Raw genomic sequence first — 10,031 nt, forward strand, 5'->3', positions numbered from 1 at the left:
TTCTGATTAGTGTGAATTATTATCTTGTTTTAATGGCAATTGGAAAAATACAAGTCTATGTCTTGTCTTCATTAAGAAGCCATCCAAAATCTTATTGTTAAACCCAGATTGAATAGACGTTCTCCTTATATTTATTTTAAGTTTTATTCTTTTATATTTTATAGTTAAGTTTATTTTCCACTTTGAAGCAATTTTTGTGTAAGAGGTAAAGTTTGTGTATAGGTCTCTCTCATACATGTAGTGTTCTAATTGTTCCATTGTCAATGGTTTGAAGGCTATAACTTCGCTATTGAATTGTACTTATGTATTTATCAAAAATCAGTTTATTATGTGTGTAGCTCTATTTCTAGGCTGTTTATTCTGTTCTTCTGTTCTGTGTTCCTACCTTTTTACAAATATCACAATATCTTAATTTCTACAGTTTTATTAATACTCCAAATTTGCTCTTTAGGATCATGTCATGTATTCTAGATCCTTTGTTTTTCTATCAGATGTTATAATCATTCTGTCCATGTCTAGAAATTAGCTTTTGGGAAATTTGATTGAGATTGTGCTGAATCTATAGATTAAGTTTTAAAATATTATTTTAAAAAAATATTAAATCTTTTAATGCCTAAACTTGGAATATGTCTACATTTATTTAGTTCTTCTTTGATTTCATGAGTTTTGTAACTTTCTGTATACAGATCCTACATACACTCAGATTTATATATAAATACTTCAGATTTTCAAATATTTTCCCATGTCAATTTCTAAGTGGTCATTATTGAATCTAGAAAAGAGCTTGACATATGCATATCGTGCCCTGCGATCTGGCTGTACTTGCTTATTAGTTTCAGAAGATTTTCCTGTAGTTTTCTATGTGTGGGGTTGCAATTACCTTTTTATTTATTGCTCTATTTATTCCAGTGCAATGATGAATAGGAGTGGCAAAAGTGGATATCCTTGCCTTGCTCATAGCCATAGGAGTAGTTGATCATTGTTTCACAAATGCGATAGCTGTAGTTTTTTTCCATTTTCTTTATTACATAAAATATCATTTTCCTACTTTTTACATTATTTTATCATGAACGCTGTTGAACTTTATTGAGTGTTTTTCATCCATCCATTGATATAAAGTTTGTTTTCTTATTTATGATTTCAATTAATAAGTTGATTTAGGTTGATTTATGACTTTTTCAACTAGGCTTACACTTCTATAATGAACTGTCCCGGCCCGCGGGTAAGTCAACGGAGACCCTAGAGGGGGAGCGAGGATGAAAGGGGACAGGGGACATGAGAGATGGAGACAAGACAGGTTTTTGATCAAGTCTCGTTTATTGCGGAAGCTGCTACAACATATATACTGTAGGGCTAGAGGGGAGGAGCAAGGGGAGTGTTCTGGGGCTACTTCCTTGTTGCTGGGTAGATCTGCAACAAGCCCGGGCATGTCCGTCAAAGGCCTGCAGCAAGCCTGGGCATGTCCGTAGAAGGCACTCAAGAGTTCTAGCGGGGGGGCAGGGCCCCCTACAGGTCCTCCCTTTAAAATTATTTTTTAGAAAAGTGTCAGGAGAGTCAAGCCTGTGGGGGCTGAGCCTGTCTTGGGTCAGAGCGACATATGTGTCTGTACCGTGCACCTTACCCGTCATCGGTTAACCAGAGAATCAAGGCTCTGGCACCTGTCTTAGGCGGCACACGAGGGCTCTCTCATTGCATGGCACGCTTGTTCAGTTGTCCGTCATTGGCTTGCCAGCCCGCTCACCAGGTGGGGCGAGAATTTTATGCCGTGGCAGAGATGGAATTGGTCCATGTAGTGTATGTCCAGCCAACATTCTGACAGTAATTTATCGCTGATTTTGATGTACATCTTTGTCTCCACTATAGCTCTAGGGGAAATCACAACCTTATAAAATCAGAACTATCCGAAGACATTTTAGTTACTAAGATTAACATAGGTTAAAATATAAAGGGGAATACAAGGCTTTTTTAAATCATATCGGCCTGAACCTTTTGTCTAAAAATCAAAGCGATTTCTATGTATAAGCATTGGTATCTATTGTATGCAGCAGCATGACAGTAACAGACAAACGCATACAATTGCAATGGCAAGAAACAATTGTTTTACCCATTGTAGGTTGGGTAGCCATGAGGTCAACCATTTAAATAGGTCTCCGCCATCCTCATTGTGCACCTTATTAGCCAGGTCTTTCAACTGTTTTATTGTATCATCGATTTTTTCCCCATTGTCAGTCAAATTAAAACAACACATATTTTTTATTTTTTCACAGCCCTGGTGATGGAAAAGCAACAAGTAATCTATTGTTGTTCGATTATCTAAAATAGCTTGTCTTTGTTTTTGTAACTTTTGATTAATCAACGCCAGGGCGGTGGAGGTGGCATTCAATCCTTTTACCACTTTACAGGCCAATTTTTGTACTGCCGCTTCCGCATGCACCCCGATGGACGGCATAGCAACGAAAGACCCTATCATGATTAACACTTCTGCATCTGTCAATAGACCCACATTATCATCACATCCTGGGGCGGTATATGGCGACCACCGTTTGATTTGATTAGGTACAACCAAATCAGTTCTGTCTGGTAATATCACAGCCAACCGACTCAAGCAACAATGAGTGTCACTCAGGTTGGCCGGAATGTAATTAAAAGTTTCCCTTTTACAAGTGTAAAACCAACCCATTGGCAAAGAGACATGGCAATTATTATACATAATTTCTTGTTCAACACGGCAGGACATGTATTTCAAACGTTTAACTTGCAGACATTTAGTTGTACAATTTCTGTATACAGCACATTTGGTCTTATTAGACATAATTATCTTAGGTGAATATAATCTGACAGCATTTTTGGGCTTGTGACAAGTAGCAGATCCCCAATTGTAACTATCTGTATATGTGAGATTTTTTTTTGGAATATCTTTAAACAGAGTATAAGGCCGCAATGATTCCAATGGGGTACATACAGGAATGAGGCAACTTCTCAACACATAATGAAAGTTTACATCAGCACTTAGACAAAACTCAGATAAGTTGAGCGAGCCTGCCAACTGAATCCATATATGTTTCATGTGGTCTAACCCTTCTGAAGGCGACACCACCCATACCCTGGTCAGCAACATCAGGGGAACTAGGCATTTCCAGCTCATCCTATTCTTGTTTTCGGATCGTTCATTCAGCCAGTTGTCCTTCATGAGTTCCCTTGTCATTGTGCGCCGGAGGTCCAAACTTTAAATGATGACGATGTTCCCTAAGATCACATGATATAAATTTCACTAAGGAGTCCCTTTGAGGAATTAAGACCAGAACAATATTTTCTGGGTGGCCACTTCTATATTCATCAAAGGGAGTTCCCATCTAAAGCTCACTTTAATCTAGTAAATTCCAGTGATACCTTGATCCAAGAGAAAAGCATATCTTTAATAAAATAACATCATCAATGTAACAATGGGTGAATATCCCTTAAAGAGAAAAGAACATTTTGAGCTCAACTACATGAACACAAACAACAAATAATAGACAAACATGTAAGATGGTATATAACATTAGGGTGCACCCAAGCATAACTAGGTAAGCTAAATTATATCCTTACTCATTTTAAATTGAAATTGTGGGCGCCATTGTTAACTAATCAGGATTGGACAACGTCAGGTCCTTGGTTTCATTAGTACGCCTATCGACTTGTTTTACTAGGCGTTCTGGGAGCCACCGAGCTGACTTCATTTCCTTGGAATAAACACACACCGACCCTCGGCCCCATATAAGTACAGGATCGGGCCCGTGTCATGAGTGGTCCAGGGGGTCTTTGCACATCACCGAGGCAAATTGTCGTTACGTCTCTGGTTGCCAGAAATGATTGGCTGCAGATGAACCTTTGGCATCCAAATTTAAGAAGTTAAGAATAAATAGTGCATGTGATATCAGGTTTCTAGGAGACCCCTTGGTAGGGTACCATTCTCCCTTTTTTATTTTGTCTAAAGTAATTTTGAGTGTGAGATTAGCCCTTTTTATAATGTCTTGTCTTTGAGGATTATATGGGATTTTTGTTATATGTGTTATTTTAAATTGTTTGTAAAACTTTGAGAAGCCAGAGCTGGTATAGCCTGGATCATTGTCTGTTTTAATTTGTTGTGGACATCCAAGTATTGAGAAGGCAATAAGGAGATGAGTGATGACATGTTTAGTAGCTTTCCCAGATTGTAGGGTGGCAAATATGAATCCACTATAGGTATCGATGTTGACATGTATGTATTTAAGATTTTCAAATTCAGGGTAATGTGTGACATCTATTTGTCAGAGGGCATTTGGAATTAAGCCACGAGGATTAACTCTCAGATGAGGCATAGGAAGGTGCAGAGTGTATGTAGGGCAGGCCTTAACAATTTGTCTAGCTTGTTTTCTAGTAAGTTTATACATAAGGTGAAGCGTGTGAGCATTAAGATGATGGAATTGGTGTGTCTTCTGTGTCTGGTCAATCGGAATGGGGGCATCAGTATTTATTGAACAGGCAAAAGCCTGAGGTCTTGTAGCTAGGTCTGTTAAGTGGTTGTCCTCTGTGAGTGGGCCAGGTAGGTTAGAGTGTGCACGAAGGTGCCCAATGAAAAAGGATTTGGATCTTTTTTTGATTAGATTTTGTAATTGGAGGAAGAGACCACCAGTCTGAGAAGCAAGTTTGATCAGTCCACATGTTTTTAATAAGGGGACAGATTGAGCAATATAGGCATTGTCAGTAAAAAGATTAAAAGCTCGGGCAGGGAATGTAGAAAAGACCTCTATGATTGTCTGTAGCTCGGTTAATTGGGCCGAAGAGTGGCGGTTTGGAATTGGACAATGTTATCGTCCCACACATAGGCAGCCATCCCAGTGGAAGAACCATCTGTAAAAATGGATAGGGCTTCTAGCAGAGGAGAACGAGAAGTGACTTTTGGGAAAATGAAGTCATGTCTGTTAGCAAAGTCAATGAGTTTGTTGGGAGGATAGTGATTGTCCAATAATCTTGAATAAGAAGCGAGAGCAATTGGCCAGGAATCAGTAGTCTGTATAAGCCAATCGATCTGATCTTTAAGGTAGGGTTGAATAATGACATCAGGTTTCTTTCCAAAGTATATCTTTTCATGGTCTCTGTCTAAAATAACCAGGTCTGTAACTGTAACATAATAGGGATAAAAGACCCGCTTAGGGGAAACTGGGAGATGAACCCACAAAAGGGGAGCGGTTTGTCAAAAGACAGTAGTGGGAGAAAGAGAGGTTTTGTAGATGATATACTGTAAAGGAGAGTTATAATCTACAAAGGTAATTGTTTGATTTTGGATGGTTTGTTTTACCGTGTTAATGGCTTTGTGTCCCTCGGCAGTGAGCTCCCGAGGTGAAGTGGGGTGGCTATCACCTTGTAGGTTATCATAGAGAGGCTTTAGGTCATGTTTAGTGAGCTTTAAATAGGGCATAAGCCAATTAATGTCTCCGAGCAGTTTTTGGAAGTCATTCAGAGTTTTAAGACCGTCCAGCCGTAAGGTAAGCTTTTGGGAGGAAATGTGACGTCCCTTCATCTGAAATCTGAGGTAACTGTAAGGGTCTTTTAGTTGAACCTTATCAGGGGCAATCTGGAGGCCATGAGATTCAAGGGCCCGCCGAAGGTCAGCATAACAAGCTAGTACCTCACTTCCTAATTGTCCCGCCACGAGGATATCATCCATGTAATGGATAATATACATTTGAGGCCAATTGTCTCGGGTGGATTGGAGTGTTGTGGCTACAAATGACTGGCACAGGGTGGGACTATTGGCCATGTCTTGGGGCAGCACTAGCCATTGAAAGCGCTGTATTGGGGCACAGAAATTGGTCGCCGGAAGGTTAAATGTGAAGAGTTTTTGATCAGCAGGATGTAAGGGAATGGTGAAAAAGCAATTTTTTAAATCAATAATAACCTTATAATATCCAAGGGGGATGGCTACCGGTGAGGGAAGACCAGGTTGTAAAGCTCCCATAAGTATCATGGTTTTATTAATAGCTCTGAGATCTTGTAAGAGCCTCCATTTTCCCGACCGTTTTTTGATGACAAAAATGGGAGTATTCCAAGGGGAATGGCTAGGAATGATATGGCCAGCATGAAGCTGTTTCTGTACCAGCTGTTGAGTTGTTAATAACTTCTCTTTGGAGAGGGGCCACTGATCAACCCACACTGGATCATCTGAGAGTCAGGTGATCTTTTCAGCATGGACCACAGGAGTGTCAGTGACCCCTATGGAAAATGGCCTAACCCTGTTCGAGGGGGTCGAGGGACGGGCTCAATGGGGTGAGTAAGGCTAGTAGGGTGTTTTTCCAGCCCTGTTCCTGGAATGTACCCATTTTTAAACATCTGCATAGTGACAATTTTATTAGGGCTAGAAATAATCATCCCCATTTGTGATAATAGGTCTCTCCCCCATAGATTAATGGGTAATCCTGAGATGATATAAGGTTGAATGGTGTCTTGATTATCATCTTGGCCCCTCCAGGTCAGATCTTTGGCACTTTGTTTAGGATTTTGACTCTGACCTATACCCTTGAGATGGGTGAGGGTATCCTTTAACGGCCACGCCCGAGGCCAATCCTCTCCCTTAATGATAGTTATGTCAGCACCAGTGTCGACCAACCCAGAAAACTGTCTCTCATCCAACCACAAGGTCATGAGAGGCTTTTGGGCTGAAAGCATCTTCGATCAATAGACATCGGATGAGCCGAATCCCTGGTTGTCTCGGGCGTTGTTAAGAGCCTTATTAGAGGTAGAGAGAAGGGGAAGGAGTAGCAATTGAGCAAATCTTTGGCCTGATTGAATGGTATTAATAACTTTGGGGGAAGAAACCATAACTTTAATTTTCCCAGAGTAGTCGCTATCAATCACTCCTGGGTAAACCAGCAGTCCATTCATGGTACTGTTGTTTTGGCCTATTACGAGGCCAAAAGTCTCTTTAGGTAAGGGTCCAAAGACTCCTGTGGCGAGGGCCTGGACTCCCATTTTTGGGGTCAATATTGTGTGGGTGGTGGCACTGAGGTCCAATCTGGCACTTTCTTTTGTGGCTCTGACGAGGTCTGAAATGGATTGTTGTTTGTTGGAGCAAAATTGAGCGCCCCGTAAATTTGTCTGGAATTGGGGGCCCGGGGCTGGCCCCCTTTCCCGTTTTCCGAAATCGAACCCTGGAGATGGGGGAGGGGCCGGCCCTGGGCATCAGTTTTGGATCGGCACTCACTCGCCCAATGTCTCCCCCGATTGCATTGGGGGCAGGGCCCTGGGGGCGGAGCGTTGGGGCCCTGTGCCTTAGTGGTCGGGCATTCTCTAGCAAAATGGCCGGTGGCCCCACACCGGAAACACTTATTGTTGATGTGGCATTGTAGGAATTGTTTGACTGTGAAGCCTTGCATGGCAGCTGCCATGGCAAGGCCCTGTTGGTAGGCGGCCCCAATCTCAGAGCAAAGGCGAATGTAGCCGGAAAGGTCAGTTTTTTTTTTTATAGGGGCGGATAGCGGCCTGACAGGTGGCGTTGGCGTTCTCAAAAGCAAGCTGTTTAATGAAATCTGTCTCTGTCTCTGCGCTCCCAAAAATCCGGCCTGTCGTCGTGAGAAGGCGGTGGACAAAGTCCGCAAATGGCTCGTCTGGCCCCTGCCGGATATTAGTGAGGGAGGCACTTATATCTCCTTTGGAGGGGAGTTTTTTCCAGGCCCTAGTGGCTGTGGTCTGAATCTGGGCATACAACCCTGCGTCAAATTGTATTTGTTGGTCGTTAGCGGTGTAGGCCCCCTCCCCAAGAAGCATGTCAAGCACCCAACCATTTCCCGCCTGAGCATTGTGTCTAGCGGTCTCTCAGCAATTCTCAACATACTCAGATTTCCATAATAAGTAGTCACCTCCTGTAAGGGTGGCATGGGCTAGGGTCTGTCAATCAATTGGGGTGAGCCAATTTTTTGTCACCGATTTTAAAATAGTCATGGTGTAAGGTGTAGTGGCCCCGTATTGAGCCGCAGCCGTTTTCAGCTCTTTAATAACCTTGAAATCAAAGCCGCTATGGTGTCTCCATGTCTGACCCTGTGTGTCAACAGTCTCAGTGACAGGGAAGGCTTCCACAGGTTCAAGTTCTAGGGGTATCCTTGATCCGGATGGCACCCTAGGGGTTGCCCCTCTAATGGGGGGTCGTGGCTTATGGGCATCTGTTCTAGGGACACTTTCATGGGCCTTGCCTGTTCTTAAGCCTTCAAGCTGGGTAATAAGTTCTTGATGTTTCTTTTTTAACCTTATCTGTTCTTTTAGAAAGTCTATTTTGTCTCGGAGTTCTTTTTGGGGATCAACAACAGGATAGGCCAAAGCGGGAGTATTGGGGCCTGGATGGATATAAGGAGGGGGGCACCCAGAGCCACCCCACAGTGTTTCTCCCGCAGACTCGTCAGTCTCGGAGTCCTTTTGGGGCGGATCTGGGGGCAGAGGCGGGCAGCGATAGGCTTGAAGGGAGGGATATAGGGGCAGAACCTCCCACGAGGGTGGGGCTGCCTTAGAGGCAGTGACAAAGGGAGAGGAAGCGCGGGCCCGGCGAGGCTTTGCCTTATAGGGCTTGGCAGGGATCGTGGCCGTTTGGGATTGGTCCGAGGGAGCATTATGTCCGTCGGGGGCGGGATCATCATCACTGTCAAAGGACATCAAGTCCTCTTCCTCATCTGGTGAGGAAGTTGTGGCCTTAACGGGCCTGGGTCCCGGCGCCATATTGGCGTCCCGGGGGACTGTGTCTGAGTCACCAGCGGGTGTCAGCTCCTCACCACTACGGAGGGCTACCTCCCCAACCTGTATAGCCTGAGCCACCAGTGGATCCCTCGCTTTTTGGGAGATAATATCATTAATCAAATTCCAATATGAGAACGCCGCGATCGGGACCTTTTCGGGCCCGCAAGTGGCATAATAATCCTGAAGAGCCTCCCCCACCTTTTTCCATCTCTCTTCGTCAATGGTTCCCTCAGCAGGGAACCAGGGACAGAGATCTTTAATATAATCAAAAAATTTCAGCAATTGTTTGACTGTAACCTTTACCCCTCGTGCCTGTAATGTCTTCTTGAGACCTTGCACAAACAATTCGTGCTGACTAATGCCCTGTCCCATAATCGCTGCTCAACTTACCGAGGTGCAAAAAGACGGCAGGTCCACGTCAATCGCAAGCCTCTTCTGTGTCGAGTATGCTCTTTGTTCCTCAATCTTAATCTTAGGGCCCCTGAGCAGCGTCCTTCACTGGATCCCCTGTTCTCTGGCCCCACGTTGGGCGCCACTTGTCCCGGCCTTGGGTAAGTCAACGGAGACCCTAGAGGGGGAGCGAGGATGAGAGGGGACAGGGGACACGAGAGATGGAGACAAGACAGGTTTTTGATCAAGTCTCGTTTATTGCGGAAGCTGCTGCAACATATATACTGTAGGGCTAGAGGGGAGGAGCAAGGGGAGTGTTCTGGGGCTACTTCCTTGTTGCTGGGTAGATCTGCAACAAGCCCGGGCATGTCCGTCAAAGGCCTGCAGCAAGCCTGGGCATGTCCGTAGAAGGCACTCAAGAGTTCTAGCGGGGGGGCAGGGCCCCCTACAATGAACCCCTGTTAATCATGGTATATTATCCTGTTATATATTGCTGGAATTGATATGCTAATATTTTGTTAAGGATTTTTTTCTATATTCATGAATAATATTAGTCCATCCATAGGTTTCTTACTTTTCTTTTTTTTTTTCTGGGTAAATCATTTTCTTATCTGATCAAAGCACTTCATTTTATTTTCTAATTTGGGTATTAAACACCTCTTACAAGAAAAATACCATGACTAACTATAATTATAAGAGTGTGAAAACTCACTAGGTATTCATATAATACTTTTACAAAGTCCTACAACTGCAGAGCCTACTTATGCTAAGTTTCATGTTAACCAAGAGTGCCATCTAAGACTCAGCCACTTTACTACTTTCCCTGTGGCTACAGTTTTGTACCAACAGAAGTATGGCTGTTGCCTTTTGAATATACTTTTAAATAGTGACATATAGTC

At 43.3% G+C, this 10,031-nt stretch overlaps 1 protein-coding gene across 1 annotated transcript; it reads right to left on the bottom strand.

Moving 5' to 3' along the window:
- Nucleotides 1–1,304: 1,304 nt before the first annotated feature.
- Nucleotides 1,305–9,370, bottom strand: LOC147825806 (uncharacterized). The gene is made up of 2 exons (XM_087183605.1): nucleotides 9,133–9,370; nucleotides 1,305–3,246 (listed from the first exon to the last, which is right to left on the bottom strand). Exon 2 carries the CDS (start codon nucleotides 3,203–3,205, stop codon nucleotides 2,033–2,035), a length of 1,173 nt encoding a protein of 390 aa, XP_087039731.1. The 5' UTR covers nucleotides 3,206–3,246; nucleotides 9,133–9,370; the 3' UTR covers nucleotides 1,305–2,032.
- Nucleotides 9,371–10,031: the final 661 nt, after the last annotated feature.

This window comes from Heterocephalus glaber, unplaced genomic scaffold, assembly GCF_053883595.1.
Source record: "Heterocephalus glaber isolate CG9 unplaced genomic scaffold, H.glaber_assembly_v1.0 deba00001481, whole genome shotgun sequence".
NCBI classification, from domain to species: Eukaryota; Metazoa; Chordata; class Mammalia; order Rodentia; family Bathyergidae; genus Heterocephalus; species Heterocephalus glaber.

Coding starts and splice junctions, on each gene's coding strand:
- LOC147825806 (XM_087183605.1), bottom strand. CDS start 3,205: ATGACAAGGGAACTCATGAAGGACAACTGGCTGAATGAACGATCCGAA.